Source organism: Monodon monoceros, unplaced genomic scaffold, assembly GCF_005190385.1.
Source record: "Monodon monoceros isolate NGI ecotype Baffin Bay Population unplaced genomic scaffold, NGI_Narwhal_1 Super_Scaffold_2, whole genome shotgun sequence".
NCBI lineage: Eukaryota > Metazoa > Chordata > Mammalia > Artiodactyla > Monodontidae > Monodon > Monodon monoceros.
Window position 1 is genome coordinate 85574951 of NW_021703776.1, and position 20740 is coordinate 85595690.

The window sequence follows — 20740 nt, forward strand, 5'->3', positions numbered from 1 at the left end:
CCACGTCCCCTGCATCGGCAGGCGGACTCTCAACCACTGCGCCACCAGGGAAGCCCTGTCTTTCCATTTTTAAGGCAGGTGCAGGTGCCCAGTAATTTAATCCCTACTCAGGTTAATAAATTCAGAGTAAATAAATCAGTGGTGACCCATGGCTCTTGTCAGCTCCTGCAATTCCTATTTCACCATCAGCCTGGGCTGACAGCTATAGACTTGGCTTCTAGATGGGATATTTATGTCTTTTGATAACTTGAGTATTGCATAAAATAAATTGTCATGACAGGGGATGTCTGCAAATAGGCATGGCCTTTTGTTTCCTCCTTCAAGGTAAGCAGCTGCTGTTAGCCTATGAAAAGCTAAAAGTGATCCAACAAGAAGCCTGTATCCGTCATATTGAAATCAGAGACTTGATTAATACTGTAGCCTGTAGCTTTGTGATATGTACGGTTTAAATTAGACCTCTGCAGTCATTGTGCTGGGTTGATGCAAGCGCATTAATGACATAATTTCTGGTTGCTGCATCACATTTCTGCAGTTTGTCCTTTGTATTCCACTCACATTAATTGAAGTAATTTTGCCAGTGAAGCGTGTTTCAAACCTCTGCATTTAAATTGAAATTTTAATTCCCTTATTGTCTTGAAAAGACGGCTGAAGATGCCTTGTTACAGGTTTCATTATCACTCAAAACACTCCAGCTGCTGGTTCTAATGTACAATGACTGATTAATTCTGGGAAGAATTATTAATGTAAGAACAGCTTCTTCCCAGTGGCATGAGCTAACCAGGAAGGTATTTCATGATAGTTGATATTTTTATGAACTATTTTTTTAAGGAGAATTTTGTGTGGAAGTCTGCATCGAACTGAAATTGCACAGATGAGCTTTGAAAACCACTTACACAAGTTCTGATTTATCAACCCATAGAAGTCAATTCATAATTGCATTCAATCAGTGGAAACCAAGTCAGTGTGAGTAGTTTTGAAGCACTTTAGCTGACAGTCACAAGGCTTGTGACTAAAATAAATTTTTCATTTCTAAGGCTTCCTGAGATTGTAGAGATTTTGAATGTCTCTTGATCATTTTGTCTTTAAAAAAATTTATATGCCTTTTTTAAAAGAATCCATAGCTGTATAGTCAGATAAGGATTATTATGATAATTATAATAACAACATATATATGTTGGCTGCCTTCTTCCCAGAGGATCCCAGAGTGCTTTGCTGAAAGAATGGTATGGTGGAATTATTTCACTTACCCTATGAAGATGTGGCCACCTCTGGGGCGAGGAGAGTGAAACAGCTATTTAATTGCATAGTTTTTTAAGATCCTATAATAAAAATAGGTATATGTGTAATACTTTTAGTTTACAAGAGGCTTTGCAATTGTTGTACAACGTTCAAGGCTGCGAATGTCAGCATGGGTCTTAGTGTGGGTCAGGTGGACCTGTGCTTGAATCCCAGCTTTGATCTTTACTAGCTGGATGACTTGGGGCTCCTTATTTAATTTGACTTTGCTGAAAGTTGGAGTTGAGGATAATTGTATGCCCCCAGAGTTGTTGAAGGGATTAAATGAAATATTGAGCTATGTATGTAAAGTACGCACAGTATACATAGTAAGACCTTAGAAATGTTATTTATAATTGATTATGTTTACTGATACTGTAAGAAAGGATGTAGTGATTGCTATCATGTTATACCGTCAAAAACCCGTCTGAGGTGGACTTGTTTTGAGCTGATAAGAGTTGAAGTAGGGCTGGCTAAGTTAGGCATTTTTGATTCCTTTTCTTCTTGCCCTGAATGAAAGACCACTCCACATTTTATATGGTCAAAGAATTCCTGCAGGCAGAGATAGGATTTTTCTCGGAAAACAAGTCTAGTCTGCTCTAACACAGGCACAGATGGATGATCAAGACCCCAGAGCTCTAGGCCATATTTTCGGGATTTGGCATGAACAAATTTCAGTTTCTGTGTCATCACCTCTTCAGCTTACATCAAGTATATGTTCGATGGGTACCCACTGACTGTCCAATTATGAGTGATGTAATTTGTTGGTAAACTATCCAAGACCAGTTTGTTGCAAAATCTAGTCTTAGGTGACTCTTGGGTATTGTAATCAGATACAAGCCAGCTCACTATAAGAGAGTGCTTATCAACAGATGTTGATTTTAGTATCAGAGTAGTTGATGTTCAGTCATTCTTTCTGTCATTGCTTAGATGGCAGGACCAGTGGACCAATGAGGTTGCTCCTGTTGGTGCCAGTAAAACTGTGTCATCAGCAAATAAACTAATGCCTCTTTTCTCAAATTATGGGCAGGCAAGGGGTGACCATGCATCCACTGATTCATGTATAAGAAAAAAGAGGCCAAAGTGCATATTCCTTTCATCTGGCTTGAAAGATTCTGAGATCTCACAGGGCTGATTTTTCCTACCCTGACTCTGGGAATGGTATTGAGGTGAAAGCACTGGGAATATCAGAGCCGAAACTCTAGCGAACCTATTGGACCGAACTTGACGGTGGTTCAGTGACTGCAAAATGTTTCAGTATTCCATATAGATTTCCCTACATGATAAAAAAAAAATGTATCCATGATCAATAATGAAACAGCCACCGTTAAAGCCCATCTGTTCCTAGTGTAGAATACTGATCTGAAAGACTGATGCCAGTATTCTATACGAATAATTTGTCAGCAAAGAATTTGGCACATATTTTGATAGACGGACAAATGAATGTGACGATGCCATTGTTGATTACTTGTGTTGTTTCTATGTGGATCTGTGAAGGTGGCCTTAAACTTGAAGGAGCTTACGTGCTAGGAGGAAGGGACAGATGATGAAGAAATAAACAGCATCTCATATCATGATCAGTGCAACAGGAGTTCCAGGAATACGGGGGCTGGGAGTGGGGTAGTCTGGTGTGCTATTTTATTTTATTTTATTTTATTTATTTATTTTTTGCGGTACGCGGGCCTCTCACTGCTGTGGCCTCTCCCGTTGCGGAGCACAGGCTCCGGACGCGCAGGCTCAGCGGCCATGGCTCACGGGCCCAGCGGCTCCGCGGCATGTGGGATCTTCCTGGACCGGGGCACGAACCCGTGTCCCCTGCATCGGCAGGCGGACTCTCAACCACTGTGCCACCAGGGAAGCCCATGGTGTGCTATTTTCTGGTCAGCCGTAGCTGCTTTCAGCTGCATTTGGGAACCCTGAATTCCCTCAAACACCTACATCTGATTTTCTTGGCAAAAAGATGAAGGAAAAGCTGAAGATAAAGTTAGTAAATGAGTAACCTTGGTTTTTGGATCCCAAATTAAGTAAGTAGCTTCAGTGTGGCAGCGTTATGTTTCTCCTAGAGAGTAAAAGTACAGGGCTTTGTAGTAACTATTTTTCTTGCCGCTCATTGCCCTTTTAATTTATGTTTGTTTTTGAAGGCTGGGGTTTTTAAAAGCCACACTGTTTGATAGGCACTGGCTTATTGTAATAGCTTTCCTTCTCCTTTAGTTTTAGTTTGCTCTTTCTGTCTGCTCTTCATTTGCCTCTTATTTTAAAGCAAATAGAAATTGTTTTATTTCACTAAACCTCATAAGGTTCAGCAGTTTTCAGCTGGCTCACTTGGCTGTAAGGCAGTGGTTCCCAAACTCTGCACATTAGGGAATCCTTCAAGCATCCTAAAGCCCAGGTTGCAGCCTAGACGGATGACGTTGAAATCTCTGGGGGTGGGACGCTAGCTTCAGTAATTGTTGGCATTCTCCAGGGGATTCCAATGTTCAGACAGATTTGGAACCAGTGATGTGTAGGGTATAGCCTATGCTATGCAATAGACCAAAACTAATTGTCCTTGACTTCATTTAACACTTACATTTGAAACCAAATATTTGTGTAAGACAGACATCACATGGCAATATTGACCTTTATGTAGTAATGTTGTAGGTTGACTGAAGTTACTTTGTTGCTGTCCTCTAGTGCAGTTTTTGGATAGAGCTGATGAGTATTTGGCTCTTAGTCTGATTTTATAGCCTGATTATTTGGTCAATATGAGTTTTGTTGAATGGCTAAATTAGATGCTCTCCAGGTTTGAGCTGACTTGGAACTCTTGAGAGCTGTCATCTTGGTGCTCTGATTTCTGTATCTTTACTGTGTGTTCTTATCTGACTTGCTGCTGGGATTGAATGGATTGAAATTGGGGCAATAAATTTATTTATTGACAAGCGGTGTCTAGGTACAGCATGGTATAGTAAAAACAAAATGGGTTGAAAAGCCAGACGTTCTTAATTCTAGTCCTGACCCAACAACCCACTAGTTCTGTGAGGTTAGACAGATGCATCACTTTCTCTGTTTTCCAGTATCCTTTTCTGTAGAGTGGATATACAGATAGTTACTCCGTGTACATTATAGAATGGTTGTGAGAATAAAAATGAAACTTCGTACAGGTAAAGTGCTTTGGGAAACAGAAGGCAGTATAGAAATTTACAGTGGTGTAGGTAGCATGATAGTCATCACTGTCACACGGGGCCAGGTGAAAAGAAAGTGGTAGTCTGGGGCTTCTGATGTTGAGCAGCATTTCTCTCCTGGCTCTACCATCAATAATGCTTACATGTTGGAATCAGGTTAACCATAGGCACACATGCTTGCATTTACACACTTCAAGTCTGTAGGAGGAATGATCTCAGTCAAGAATAACACACAAGTCCTTTGCTGACATCACCCTTCTTATGTCTGGTTTCAGCCTCACGTATGGATTTGCTCGAACAGGATTTTGACTGGTCAGTCTGTGGCCAGGTGGGGACCCTAATGTATGTGTAAGAATGGCAGCAGATGGCAGCGCCTGTTGTTGCTGGGAGCCCTCTCTCAACCTGGTGGTGGTCTGAGAATGCCCATCAGTAGTTTTTGCTTGGCTTTGACAAGACAGGGGGAGCTTGCTAAGGAAGTCTATTTTCTTTGAGATCCATCCCAATACTAATTACTTGTGGTTGCCTAGCTCTTAAAATGAAAAAAAGCTGTATTCCTCTCACATTCTTTTGTGGGATTTTAATAGTTCATGTTAGTAAAGAGCTGTAGAAGTGCTGAGAAGTGCTGAGCCCGCCCCCCGCCCCAACCACTGCTATAAAACCCTCAGCAAATCCTGCTGGGTTGGGACACATTGAAGGCAGGAGCCCATTGTGGCCCCCTTTGCCTGCCAAAGTCATAAAGCTATTCTTTTCTACTTCACCCCAAACTCTGTCTCTGAGATTCTGAGATTTGATTTGGCACCAGTGTACAGAGAGGCCTAGAGCTTTTGGTAACAATGGGAACTGAGAATTGAAGGCATCATAAAATTAGGAACAAAGAAGGATTTTTTCATGAGCTTCTCCATAAGCAATTACAGTTCTTATAAGGTATTAGGTATAGTCTAATTTCATCAGGAAAGTGATTGTGAACAGAGTTGTTAAGTCCATTTAGAACAAAATAATGCTCTTAAGTTGGCATTATGCATCAGAAACCCTAAATAACTTTGGACTTGGAATTCTACCTCTTGAATATTATGTTAAGGAAAGAATTAAGAATTTTACTTGTGAAGTGTTCAAAAATATGTATACAAGGATAATTATCACAGTAAGGTTTATGGAAGTAAAAAAATTAGCAGTTACCTAAGTATAGTGAGTTGGTTTAAGTCATTTATGGAATATTCATATTATGGACTAGCAAGAAAATACTAAAAATCATGTTTAGTGATGGGCAGATGGTCCCAAAATATTTCCATATGAAAAAAGCATATTGAAAAGTAACAGTATTTTTGTAAAAACTCTGTGTGGAAAATGATTGGAAGGAGTCAGTTTAAAATGTATTTTATCTGATCAGTAAAAATATGGATCTTTTTTTCCTTGTGATTTGTTTTTCAAGTTTTCTTGATTGCACATCTGTTACTTTTCTAATTTGAAAGAAAAAGGTTAAGAAAAACATTTTTGGGCCACACTTTTTTAAAAAAATATGTAAAATTGGCATGGGGCCTCAGTCTTAACAACTTTTAAAGACCCCTGAAAATAGAAAATTCTTACCTTTCATTTCTCGGATACTGTCATTCTGTGAGGCTTGTGCTAATGGGATGGCTATTTTAGAAGACCTGGTTGCCCATACTTTACAAGAGAAAAAAAAAAAAGACTTGCTTTAATAAAATATGGGAATTAGATGTGGTAGAATGCCCTGATGTTTAAGCCAAAAATAAGGGAGAACCCTCAAAAAAGCTTAAGAATAGTTTAGTAGACTGGTATGCTTTTAGAACAAGTCAGTGGTTCATGGCAGTCATAGGATGAGATCTTTGATGAAGTTGGAAGGCACATTTGATCTCTTGAGTTTTGTTTTCTAAGATAGATTTGAAGATCCTTTACAGGAGAAATTCACAAGTAAAAGGCCTTTTCTTTGACAGCACTTGATTTTACAGTCACCCCTCCCTTCCTTCACTTATCAATAACTTCATCTCATTTGCTTTATCCTGTAAATTCCATTATCTCCCAGGCAGTCTATTGCATTAAGCCTTTAGTACCTACTATCGCCTCATTTACATTGACACGTGCTTGACCTCAGCCCTTGTCCTCTCTTTGTTAATGCACCAACAAGCACTGATACCTCTCTGGAGCATTATCATTTGGCTGTTACCTCAACTACTAACAACCCTCCATTTGAGCTGATGAAGGTTTATTAAATAAGAACATGCAATAACCCTGGCAGTAATGAAGGGAGAATGGAGGTGGCTAGCATCCTGTTCGTAGTGGTGAGAGCCTGCTGAGTCCGCATAATAGGTATTGGGCTTCCTGAGGGAGAAGAAGGGGCACCTGAATGCGGCTGATCAATATTATGTTAGCAAACTGACTTATTCTAAGAATGGGCTTTTTTGATGGCCTGATTTGATCGTTGTTGATGGGCTACAAGCTGAGGAGTTAGGGGAAAAAAAAGTGTTCTTGCTCCAGGCACTCGGCCTTGCCCTATGCAGCTTTCTTGGGAAGTCTGTCTTAAGTACCAAACTGTCAATAGCCCTGAGGCCTTCAGTCAGAGGCCAAGCTGAACCCTAGGGAGCCAAAAACCTCTATCTTCTCCAGTGAAGCTGGGATCAGGGATTCTGTTTTTCCTCTAGACCCCTAGGACTCCCTGAAACCTCCATAGTAGCCTGAGCCCTTTATTCTCCCTTGTAAGTCCCATACTCTTTTCCTCCCTCCACCAACCACTTGTGCGTGCAGAGCAGTCTAAGCCGTCCTCTACTTAGGCCACATGTGGTGGCTCGTGTCATGCTATAAACACAAGTGAGCGGATTACATTTATCCTTAAGAAAGTTTTTAAGTGCTATTACCAAGTTTATATCTAACAGGTAGGAGTTTTGTGCACAAAATCCTTTGGGGTCACATGCTTGTGTTTTATATCCCATATAATATGATACTATATTCTGCAAGTAAAATTGTTGCTAGTTTCTCTATGCAGTTAAATACTTAGGACTCTATACGGGCCACAACATTCTATAAAGTACAGTGATTTCCTAGATGCATCAAAGCTTTCAGACTGGCTCCTTAAACTGTTAGATTGAAACAGCCGATATTTGATCATTTTTGACTCATGAAAACAGTAATTTTCGTATTTCAAACTAATACATGAAATCACGTTTTTTTTTTTTGTTTTTTTAAACTTGCATTTGGTTTCTTTTACCAGTTTCTGTCTGATAAAGAATAAAATCTCTGCATTGGGAAATACGGTATAGCTAAACGGGAATGTTTGGTAAGTGAATGATTTGGGATTCTTGTGAGAAACATCCTCCCTGCTTGTGTTGAGATGGGTATGAATCATACTTGATTCAGAGCGAGGCTTCTTGGGCCCATCTGGGACCCCCTGAGCTTGAATGTGGAGAATTCTAGATAGAGTACTGTCTTGAGGACTAGAGCCTGAAGACACCAGAGTTTGCCTTCCCACAGTTCAGGGGCCCATGGCAGCAGGCTGGTGACCTGGGTGCTAAGTAAATCTCAGGTTCCAAGGCATGTTTCTTTTGTTGTTCATAGCCAAAGATTTTTGGTGTTCTTATTTCGTTGAGGGTGTTCAGACTTGTGTCTTTTTATATACTTATGGGAAGGGATGGTATCGATTCTCTAGAATAGCCTAATTTCATATCTTTCTATTATATCTGTAAGTTGGGCCAAGGCAACATTTTCAGGATGGTTATGTTGTCTTACTAGAAAAATGCTCCCTTAAGGGAGGTGTACTGACCTATTGAAAAGTGATAGAACATTTTGGAACCATGTAATTATCAGAGCCCTGAAGGAAATATTTGTTTTGGACTCAACAGTGTCAACACATTTGCTTTTTGTAGGGAACACTGTTGCCAAAATATTAGCCAGCAGATGGTTTAGTTATCAGGTTGGGTTTTTTTGCTTAAATTTGAAAGATTTTTTTGTTTGTTTTTTGGCTTGGACCTTAGTTCTATTTAGAAACAGTTACAGTTGTCATTCACCTTTGTGTATCTCACCTCCCTCAACCAAAAAAATAAAATAAAGATCAGTGGTTTCTTTTCTAGCGTTTTTTCAATGAAGCAGCTGTTGAGAATGGCTGACTTTGATGTTACTTAAAGACATTTCCATTGGTTCGTGTTAAAGCACAAAACTAGATCTTTTTACCTAATCAGCTTGAGTAAGACTGGTAGAAGACACTTAACTATGAAATGATTATTCCTAGTTTAAACTAAAATGAAAATGAGAAATAGACATTTGGGAAAGAAAATTTAAGGGCACTTGTAGTTTCTAATTACAAAGATTTCCTTTGTTGTAGGTTGATCTCTCAACTCAAGGCAAATTTCTTTCTTGAAAGCACCAGACGATTCTTGATTATGTACATTTTAACTGTACCTCTGACCTATTTTATTGAGTTAAGGAAATATTTTTCAGAACTTGTTTCCTAAATGGATAGGTTTTTAATAGTGAAGCATACTGTCCTGTTCGATATCATGTGTTAAAACATTTTGTAGATGTTTGCTTATCTTTGTAATCCTAAAAGAAATATTTGTTTTCAACTCAAACAGATTTCTGTTGTCTGTATGAGCAGTTTCTAACTGTGGTGAGTTAGAACATTAACGTTCTGTCAGATAATAGTAGGTGTTCTGTGAAAAAATCCTTGTTGGTAGTATCTATCGCCCCTCCCTCCCCCTCTCCCCACGTGGATTTATTTTTGAAAATATGTGTAAGAAAACTTCCAAATACATCTGGTTGGCTCATTATGTAGTACTCTACCTTTAAGAAATGGTGTGGGGACTCCACTCTTGGAGGGCACACACAAAGTAGTGTGTGCATCGGGACCCAGGGGAAGGAGCAGTGACCCCATAGGAGACTGAACCAGACCTAACTGCTAGTGTTGGAGGGTCTCCTTCAGAGGCAGGGGGTGGCTGTGGCTCACTGTGGGGACAAGGACACTGGCAGCAGAAGTTCTGGGAAGTACACCTCGGTGTGAGCCCTGCCAGAGTCCGCCATTAGCCCCACCAAAGAGCCTGTAGCCTCCAGTGCTGGATTGCCTCAGTCCAAACAACCAACAGGGAGGGAACTCAGCCCTCCCCATCAGCAGACAAGCAGATTAAAGTTTTACTGAGCTTTGCCCACCAGAGCAACACCCAGCTCTACCCACCACCAGTCCCTCCCATCAGGAAGCTTGCATAAGCCTCTTAGATAGCCTCATCCACCAGAGGGCAGACAGCAGAAGGAAGTACTACAGTCCTGCAGCCTGTGGAAGGAAAACCACATTCACAGAAAGATAGACAAAATGAAAAGGCAGAGGGTTATGTACCAGGTGAAGGAACAAGATAAAACCCCAGAAAAACAACTAAATGAAGTGGAGATAGGCAACCTTCCAGAAAAAGAATTCAGCATAATGATAGTACAGAAGATCTAGGACCTCAGAAAAAGAATGGAGGTAAAGATCGAGAAGATGAAAGAAATGTTCCACAAAGATCTAGAATTAAAGAACAAACACCTAGAAGAATTAAAGAACAAACAGAGACGAACAATACAATAACTAAAATGAAAATACACTAGAAGGAATCAATAGCAGAATAACTGAGGCAGAAGAACGGGTAAGTGACCTGGAAGACAGAATGGTGGCATTCACTGCCACAGAACAGAATAAAGAATGAAAAGAAATGAAGACGGCCTAAGAGGCCTCTGGGACAACATTGAACACAACAACCTTCGCATTATAGGGGTCCCAGAAGGAGAAGAGAGAGAGAAAGGACCTGAGAAAATATTTGAAGAGATTATAGTCAAAAACTTCCCTAACATGGGAAAGGAAATAGCCACCCAAGTACAGGAAGCACAGCGAGTCCAATATAGGATAAACCCAAGGAGAAACATGCCAAGACACATAGTAATCAAATTGACAAAAATTATTGAAAGCAACAAGGGAAAAATGACAAATAACATACAAGGGAACTCCCATAAGGTTAACAGCTGATTTCTCAGCAGAAACTCTACAAGCCAGAAGGGAGTGGCACAATATACTTAAAGTGATGAAAGGGAAGAACCTACAACCAAGGTTACCCAGCAAGGATCTCATTCAGATTCAATGGAGAAATCAAAAGCTTTAAGGAGGGCTTCCCTGGTGGCGCAGTGGTTGAGAGTCCGCCTGCCGATGCAGGGGAACACAGGTTGGTGCCCTGGTCTGGGAGGATCCCACGTGCCGTGGAGCAGCTGGGCCCGTGGGCCATGGCCGCTGAGCCTGCGCGTCCGGAGCCTGTGCTCTGCAACGGGAGAGGCCACAAAAGTGAAAGGCCCACGTACTGCAAAAAAAAAAAAAAAAAAAAAAGGCTTTAAGGACAAGCAAAAGGTAAGAGAATTCAGCACCACCAAACCAGCTCTACAACAAATGCTAAAGGAAATTCTCTAAGTGGGAAACACAAGAGAAGAAAAGGACCTACAAAAACAATCCCATAACAATTGAGAAAATGGTAATAGGAACATACATATTGATAATTACCTTGAACATGAATGGATTAAATGCTCCAACCAAAAGACACAGGCTTGCTGAATGGGTACAAACAAGACCCATGTATATATGCTGTCTACAAGAGACCCACTTCAGACCTAGGGATACGTACAGACTGAAAGTGAGGGGATGGAAAAACATATTCCATGCAAATGGAAATCAAAAGAAAGCTGAAGTAGCAATACTTGTATCAGATAAAATAGAGAATGTTACAAGAGACGAGGAAGGACACTACATAATGAGCAAGGGATCAATCCAAGAAGAAGATATAACAATTATATATGAACCCAACATAGGAGCTCCTTACTACATAAGGCAACTGCTAACAGCTATAAAAGAGAAAATTGACAGCAACACAATACTAGTGGGGGACTTTAACACCTCACTTACACCAATGGACAGATCATCCAGACAGAAGATTAATAAGGACACACAAGCTTTAAATGACACAATAGACCAGATAGATTTAATTGATATTTATAAGACATTCCATCCCAAAACAGCAGATTATACTTTCCTCTCAAGTGTACATGAAACGTTTTCCAGGATAGATCATATCTTGGGTCACAAATTAAGCCTTGGTAAATTTAAGAAAATTGAAATCATATCAAGCATCTTTTCTGACCACAGTGCTATGAGATTAGAAATCAGTTACAGGGAAAACAAAACGTAAAACAAACACATGGAGCCTAAATAATATATTACTAAATAACCAAGAGATGACTGAAGAAATCAAAGAGGAAATAAAAAAATAACTAGAGAAAAAGGACCATGAAAACACGACGATCCAAAACCTATGGGATGCAGCTAAAGCAGTTATAAGAGGGAAGTTTATAGCAATATAAGCCTACCTCAAGAAACAAGAAAAATCTCAGAAAAACTAACCTTACACCTAAAGGAGCTAGAGAAAGAGCAAACAAAACCCAAAGTTAGTAGAAGGAAAGAAATCCTAAAGGTAAGAGCAGAAATAAATGAAATAGAAACAAAGAAAACAATAGCAAAGATCAATAAAACTAAAAGCTGGTTCTTTGAGAATATAAACAAAATTGATAAACCATTAGCCAGACTCACCAAGAAAAGGAGGGTTAGGACTCAAATCAATAAAATCAGAAATGAAAAAGGAGAAGTTACAACAGACACTGAAGAAATACAAAGCATCCTAAGAGACTACTACAAGCAACTCTATGCCAATAAAATGGACAACCTGGAAGAAATGGACAAATTCTTAGAAAGGTAGAACCTTCCAAGACTGAACCAGGAAGAAATAGAAAATTTGAACAGACCAATCACAAGTAATGAAATTGAAACTGTGATTAAAAATCTTCCAACAAACGAAAGTCCAGGACCAGATGGCTTCACAGGTGAATTCTTTCAAACATTTACAGAAGACCTAACACCCATTCTTCTCAAACTCTTCAAAAATTGCAGAGGAAGGAACACTCCCAAACTCATTCTATGAGGCCACCATCACCCTGATACCAAAACCAGACAAGGATACTACAAAGAAAGAAAGAAAATTACAGACCAATATCACTGATGAATATAGATGTAAAAATTCTCAACAAAATACAGGCAAACAGAATCCAACAACACATTAAAAGGATCATACACCATTATCAAGGGGGATTTATCCCAGCGATGCACAGATTCTTCAACATATGCAAATCAATCAATGTGATACACCATATTGACAAATGGAAGAATAAAAACCATATGATCATCTTGATAGATGCAGAAAAAGCTTTTGACAAAATTCAATACCCATTTATGATAAAAACTCTCCAGAAAGTGGGCATAGAGGGAACCTACTTCAACATAGTAAAGGCCATATATGACAAACCCACAGCAAATATCATTCTCAATGGTGAAAAACTGAAAGCATTTCTTCCAAGATCAGGAACAAAACAAGGATGTCCACTCTCACCACTCTTATTCAACATAGTTTTGGAAGTCCTGGCCACAGCAGTCAGAAGAAAAAGAAACAAAAGGAAAAGAAATAGGAAAAGAAGAAGTAAAACTGTCACTGTTTGCAGATGACATGATACTATACATAGAGAATCCTGAAGATGCCACCAGAAAAGTATTAAAGGTAATCAATGAATTTGGTAAAGTTGCAGGATACAAAATTAATGCACAGAAATCTCTTGCATTCCTATACACTAACAATGAAAGATAAGAAGAGAAATTAAGGAAAAAATCCCATTCACCATTGCAACAAAAAGACTAAAATATCTAGGAATAAACCTACGTAAGGAGGTAAAAGACCTGTACTCAGAAAACTCTAAGACACTGATGAAAGAAATCAAAGATGACACAAACAGATGGAGAGATGTAGCATGTTCTTGGATTGGAAGAATCAATATTGTGAAATGACTGTACCACTCAAAGCAATCTACAGATTCAGTGCAATCCCTATCAAATTACCAGTGGCATTTTTCACAGAACTAGAACAAAAAATTATAAAATTTCTGTGGAGACACAAACGACCCCGAATAGCCAAAGAAGTCTTGAGGGGGAAAAAAACAGAGCTGGAGGAATCAGACTCCCTGACTTCAGACTATACTGCAAAGCTACAGTAATCAAGACAGTATGGTACTGGCACAGAAACAGAAATATAGTTCAATGGAACAGGATAGAAAGCCCAGAGATAAACCCATGCACTTATGGTCAGCTAGTCTATGACAAAGGAGGCAAGGATATACAATGGAGAAAGCACAGTCTCTTCAATAAGTGGTGGTGGGAAAACTTGACAGCTACATGTAAAAGAATGAAATTAGAACACTTCCTAACACCATACAGAAAAGTAAACTCAAAATGGATCAGAGACCTAAATGTAAGACTGGACACTATAAAACTCTTAGAGGAAAACAGGAAGAACACTCTTTGGCATAAGTCACAGCAAGATCTTGTTTGGTCCACCTCCTAGAGTAATGGGAATAAAACCAAAAATAAACAAATGGGACCTAATGAAACTTAAAAGCTTTTGCAAAACAAAGGAAACTACAAACAAGACGAAAAGCAGACCCTCAAAATGGGAGAAAATATTTGCAAATGAATCAACAGAGAAAGGATTAATCTCCAAAATATATAAACAGCTCATACAGCTCAATATTAAAAAAAATCCCAATCAAAAAATGGGCAGAAGACCTAAATAGATGTTTCTCCAAGGAAGACAGATAGTTGGCCAAGAAGCACATGAAAAGCTGCTCAACATGACTAATTATTAGAGAAATGCAAATCAAAACAACAATGAGGTGTCACCTCACACCAGTTAGAATGGGCATCATCAGAAAATGTACAAACAACAAATGCTGGAGAGGGTATGGAGAAAAGGGAGCCCTATTGCACTGTTGGTGGGAATGTAAATTGATACAGCCACTATGGAGAAAATAGTATGGAGGTTCCTTAAAAAACTAAAAACAGAATTACCATATGACCCAGCAATCCCACTCCTGGGCATATACCCAGAGAAAACCATAATTCAAAAAGACACATGCCTTCAGTGTTCAGTGCAGCACTAACACAATGGAATATTACTCAGCCATAAAAAGGAACAAAATTGGGTTATTTGTGGAGACGTGGTTGGATTTAGAGGCTGTCATACAGGGTGAAGTAAGTCAGAACAAGAAAAACAAATATCATATTTTAACGTATATATGTGGAACCTAGAAAAATGGTACAGATGAACCGATTTGCAGGGCAGAAATAGAGACACAGATGTAGAGAACAAACGTATGGACACCAAGGGGGGAAGGTGGCAGGGGGTGTGGTGGTGGTGGATGAATTGGGAGTTTGGGAATGACATGTATACACTAATATGTATAAAATAGATAACTAGTTAGAATCTGCTGTATAAAAAAATAAAATAAAATTCAAAAATTCAAAAAAAAAGAAATGGTGTGGCATACCTGAGAATTCTAGAAGGTCACAGTAGAGATCATTTGACACATTAATTCATCATATTTCGATCTGTGAGTAGATGTATAGACAGCATTTTCCAGTGAACAGTTCCACTGTATGTTGTCTGATCTTTCATCTGCCTCATGTGCCGTGTCTTGTCCTGTAATTTTAATATTTATTTGTGATAGTATTCATTGTTGTATCTCACACTTCTGAAACCGATTTTGATTATTTCTCAAAGAATTAATCTGTTGCCGTCCACTTTAATCCAGCTGCATCTCTTGAATTCCTGTTGATGTTTCATCGGTGTGTTATTTAAAAAGTGCTCTGCAGTCATTAAATTTAGAAAACAGTGAAATAATTTACAAAATGACCACTTCCCATACATTAAAGAAAAAAATGGTGGTATTTTTATCAGTAATTATACACATTTCTAACTGTAGATGGATATTTAAGGATTTGTCCTCTATTAAAGGCTAAATGTTAGGAAATGCCTAGAAACCAGACCCCCCAGTACAACAGAATTAATCATCAGTCATGGTGGGATTGACCGCTGCCCCACCGAGTTTTCCTTATGTGTAAGCTTTATGGTACAAGCTACTTAAAACCACAGAAGATAAAGTTCAGGGTTTTAAACTGATGTTCCAGGGATGAAATATATGCATTGACATCTATTTTCTGCAAATTGTTTCGAGTACCACTAAGCAAGGTTAGAGTCAGGGAAGACAGTGGCCTTGCTTAGCTTTCATAATTACAGCTTTATAAATAGACTTTTAATTTGTGAAGGCCAGAAAATAAGGCACTGTATCTTCCTACAGAAATAGAGGCTATTTTCCTATTTGTGGTAAGGTTTTTAAATCTTTGAAGTTCTGAGACTACTCTTGATTGTATATATGGTAACTGTACTTGTATTTTCGGTCAAGAAAACATATTCAGAAAGTTTGTTTTCTACGTGATTAATAATAGTTCCATGATGGAAACAGCACTTTACTGAAAATGCTGCCTTAAAACATATTGGAAACACCCTCCGAGGTTTCTTTATCCACATGGTAAATAGGTTCTGTTAAAAATAATGTGAGGAGCCCTCAGTATGTGCCAGGCACTGTGTTGCTAAGTGCTTTACCTACATTTAAGAAAAATTAAGTGGCTTTGAAAGTTGACATCGTCATATAGTTTTGTAATTGGAACATGAGCTGTTTGGGTTAAAAATCTTCATGCAAATTCTTACAAACAAATTGAGTGTGGACGTGCAGTGGGTGGTTTTTAAGCTTAAATATCTCAGCTGGATTTAATTACCTTGAGGGATAAGGCTACATGATGGGCCAGTGGTTTACCAAATTATTTTTCATTTTCTGAATCTTGATGTCACTAAAGGTTAATGCATCCTCTTTTCTCTGCTAGAGACCTGAGTTAAAATCCATTTTAGAGCATACGTGTAAATGAATTTGTTGTTGTTTTTCCTCCTTGGGGACACTTTGGTCATTTTGTGAGGCAGCCTTTCCATTTGGAATTGCCCGCAGCTTGCACCAGGCAGGGGGGCTCTCATAGCAGGGGCGGTTGCGATTCAGCGTGAAAATGAACTGGCAGGCTTCAGAGGGCAGAGCTGGCCCAGGGCTTGTCACTCTTTCATTCCTCGATTCTGTCTTGGTTAACTTAAGGAAACTTATTTGTTGCTGACATTTCATTATAGCACATCACAAAACAAGTGATGTGTTTGTGGCTAAGCCATTGCGTTTTCCTCCCCATCTCAGGCCGGTTTGTATTTGGCAGCTACAAAGCTTTCTGTGTTCACTGTCCACAGTCTCCTAAGTGACTGCATATACTGGGATAGATCTGTGATCAACATTTTTGATCACTGATCTTTCATGAGTTCTATTATCTATTGATTGTTTTTGTATAAATGCTTGATTTTTTAAGTAGTATTATTAGTTATTGCCTTTATCTGTACAGATGAGGAATATTTAGATGTATAATCAAAGCAGGGAATATAGTCATTGCACATTAATTCCTTCAGGGAGCTTGGTAGGGCTCTTTTCCCTGAGTTCAGCTTGTAGTCAACTCTCCTCCATTACTATTGTTATGATTATTACTACTACTGCTACTATCATTATTATTATTAGTCTTTGTGTTTCTTTCTTCTTTTTTTCTCCCAAGGAATAGTACCTCTTCACTTTTTTTTTCTTTAAGAAAAATATGTAAGGTCTTTATACATAGAAAGACATAAATAAAATTTTATGTACATGGATAAATGGGATTATATAATACATACTGTCTTTTTTCCCCTTTGCAGTTCTCACTTTGGTTTCAAAGTGAACTATTCCAAATTCCCTGAGTCCCTCGTCTTGTCCATTTGTTGTAGGTATTCCTACACCATTTTTATTCATTCAATCCTTTTTGTCTTAAAATCTCCCAAATTGCACCTTATGCCAAGAGAATCTCCCTTCTCATAGTTTATCTTCTGTTCACCTTTCAAATCCCGTTTCTGCTATCAGACTGAGTCAGTCCAAGGAGAGGTGATGACTGCTGTTGTCTGCTTGTAACATTCATGTAAAAATGCATTTTCCTCTGTGTGTATGTGAATATGAGAAAGAGCTAGAGATGACTGTAAATACACTTGTAGACTTAGACTTACCAACCTCTGATTCATGATGGCCATGAGAATTATTAAAAAAATTGATAAAGTGTGCTTTTATTGAGTCTTAGTCATAAGAGGCTAAGTTTGACTAAAAGTTGATCTAAATCATTAGTATGTGGACGTCTTGTGAGGATATAAACATTATAATTATTTCAGTAGGAGGTCATTTTACTTGTGTCCATGGATAGGCAATGTGTGTGGGAATAAATAGTATGTACAGCTTTGCTGAGGCGCTTTAGATGCCTTCATGTTTACCATGATTGTTTTCTTCAGCATTCTCTGTCTCCAATGTTAAACCCTTCAAGAGCAGAACTAGGCCTATCCACATTACACTGAAAGTCTGAAGTATGCTGATAAAGTTCTCAAACTCTTCTGACAGTATCTTTTATTTTTATTTTTTAAAAATTTATTTATTTTTGGCTGCGTTGGGTCTTCGCTGCTGTGTGCGGGCTTTCTCTAGTTGCGGCGAGCTGGAGCTACTCTTCGTTACGGTGCGCGGGCTTCTCATTGCGGTGGCTTCTCTTGTTGCAGAGCACGGGCTCTAGGGCGCGTGTGGTTTAGTAGCTGTGGTGCGTGGGCTCAGTAGTTGTGGCTTGCGGCTCTAGAGCCCAGGCTTGGTAGTTGTGGCGCATGGGCTTAGTTGCTCCATGGCATGTGGGATCTTCCGGGACCAGGGATCAAACCCATGTCCCGTGCATTGGCAGGCGGATTCTTAACCACTGGACCACTGGGGAAGTCCCGACAGTATCTTTTAAAAGATAGCCTTTCTTATTTATAATATTACTAGACTATTTCATTGTCTTTATCTTTTTTTTTTTTTGCCGTTTTCAGGTGTCTGCAGTCGAGTCTTTGGAGGGTCCCCTGCTCCAGGTGGAAGGACTGAGTGACCTTAGGCTGGAGCTTCACAGCAAGAAGATGAACCTCCACTTAGTTCTCATAGACGAGCTGCATCGGCACCTGTACATCAAATCCACTAGCCGAGTTGTGCAGCAGAACAAGGAAAAAGGCAGGATGAGGTTGGTTAAAGAGGCTCTTTGCCACAGTGTCTTGTGGCCATGTAGGATTTTAAGGAATATTATTTGTTTCCCAGAATATTGTTATAGTTTATTTTACTTCTCTTTTTAACATACTGTCTCTGAAAATGTAAGATAGTTTTATGATACCAAATACTCCACGTTCTGGAGGCTGACATTCAAAGTTTGTTCATTCCCTCACTGCACATTTCTTGTGGTCCTTTTATGTAAAGATACAAAAGAAACATTTACTGTGGGTCTGTAAGTGGATCAGAGAGACCTCTGGTATATCTCAGAAGGAAGAGAAAAGAAATCCTTAAATTGGATAGTGAAGTCCACCTAATTGAGAAATATAGGTGTATGAATATGAAGTTAGAAGACTCTTTGTTACTTAGGGCTGTGTTCAGCTTTGGACAGTCCTCTTTCTGGAGTAGTTTAGGGAAGGTTTAGAGAGAGCATTTTCTTTTTTTTTTTTTACGCCTGGGCTCATTGTAGCACAGTCCTATGTTGAAGGGCCTGGGTGGACTCAGGACATTTATTAGGTTAGGAGAGACCTGGTAGGGAATAAGACCAGATGGTAAGACAGTAGAACGTTGGCGTTATTAACATGTATCAGATAGCTGTGCACATCATATGTCCTTCCAACATTCCTTTAAAATAGCCATAAGATTCTTCAGAGGGCAGTTGAGCACTATTTACTGTTGATACTTTTTCATCAGACTATAGATGAGAGGAGCACTGGAAGCAGTGCATGCTGGGAGTGAAGTCTATAAAATCCTATTCTGTTCAAACCAGAATTTCCAACTTTGTGTGTGATGCTTCAGTCTAGTCAGAGACCCTGACAGAGAAAGAAGTTTGCATCTCTTCTCTGCAGGTGGGCACGAGAAAAACTTAGGCACACAAATTGAGCTAAGGGTTATGTACCTTAGACTTAACTTCAGCACTGCATCTGAATACAATCTTGTTGGAGAGTAAAGTGGTAGATGGGAGCTGTGGTAAGGAAATACCTTCCAGAGTGTCTGGTGGTAAATAGTAGATCTAAATAGATTTCTACCCGTGCAAGGATTAAAAACAAACAGAATAACCCCACTCCCTTATAAGCCCAAAGGAAAAATACTTATTTTCCCTTATGCTGTAGAATAAGCATTAGGGAAAAAGCATTAAGTTGAGGTCTCAAAGAAGAGCATTTATTTGAAGAAAAAGATTTATAAAGCAAAATAGCAAAAGTTTAGGAGACTTAAGCTCAAGTTTCTCAAAAGATGCAAGATGATGTAGTAGTTTAGAATTTTGCTAAAAATTATCACCCTTTCCCCTCCAGTTGAGTGGGAGGAGTGTATTTCCTTCTCTTTGATTTTTGGGCTCTTGCTTTTGCTGATTGTTAGCATGTAGCATGAGGGGCTTGAAATTCCCTTGTGCCAGGGAGCATGCCCTGTCATGCCTCTGCCATTGCCATGATGGTGCTGGTCCCAGGAGGAGGAGGAGAGACATGTGGAATTGAGCCATGTTCAGCTGAGCTGCCTAGCCTGAATCAGCCAGTCACAAAAATATGTGCTTATTGTTGAACATGACTGAGATTCTGTGGTTGTATGCAGCAAGCATATAGCTTCTATGAAATGATAATGGGGAGCTATATGAATGGGATTGGGAGAGATGCAAAAAGAACTAACTACAACAGGAACAAAATGTAAGGAAAAACCAAAATGATAATAGGGAAATTAAGTCTTTTTTAAAACATTAGAAGAATTAAATCAGTGATATGAGGGAAAACTTTTCTTATCGTGAAGAAGAAAAACGCAAGATGATAAAAGAAAGATAATGTGAAAGGTGGAGAATAGTGATCAAATGATTTTAGGCATACCACAGAATGACACTAAAATGATAGTGTTATAGGTTGAATTGTGTCCCCTTAAAATTCATGCATTGAGGTCCTAACTCCCAGTACCTAACTGTGACTAAATTTGGAGATAGGGTCTTTCAATAGGTAAATAAGTTAAAATGAGGTCATTAGCATGGGCCCTAATTCAATATGACTGGTGTCCATATAAGAAGAGGAAATTTGGACACACACTTCCAAAGAGGGAAGACCATGTGAAGACACAGTGATAAGACGGCCGTCTGCAAACGTAGGAGAGAGGCCTCAGGAGAAACCAACTCTGCCAACAGCTTGAGCCTCCAGAACTGTGAGAAAAAAAATTTCTGTTGTTTAAGCTACCCAGTCTGTGGTACT

At 39.2% G+C, this 20740-nt stretch overlaps 1 protein-coding gene across 4 annotated transcripts in view; it reads left to right on the forward strand.

Moving 5' to 3' along the window:
* Nucleotides 1-20740, forward strand: part of EXOC4 (exocyst complex component 4) — an 827540-nt gene that overhangs the window by 36781 nt on the left and 770019 nt on the right. For all 4 annotated transcript variants that reach the window (XR_003795333.1, XM_029234271.1, XM_029234272.1 and 1 more), the window contains exon 4: nucleotides 18332-18516. Coding sequence is in view for 3 of the 4 variants with exons in the window: in XM_029234271.1 (XP_029090104.1) it covers nucleotides 18332-18516 (185 nt within the window). In the remaining variant the exon portion in view is untranslated. The remainder of the gene's footprint in view (nucleotides 1-18331; nucleotides 18517-20740) is intronic.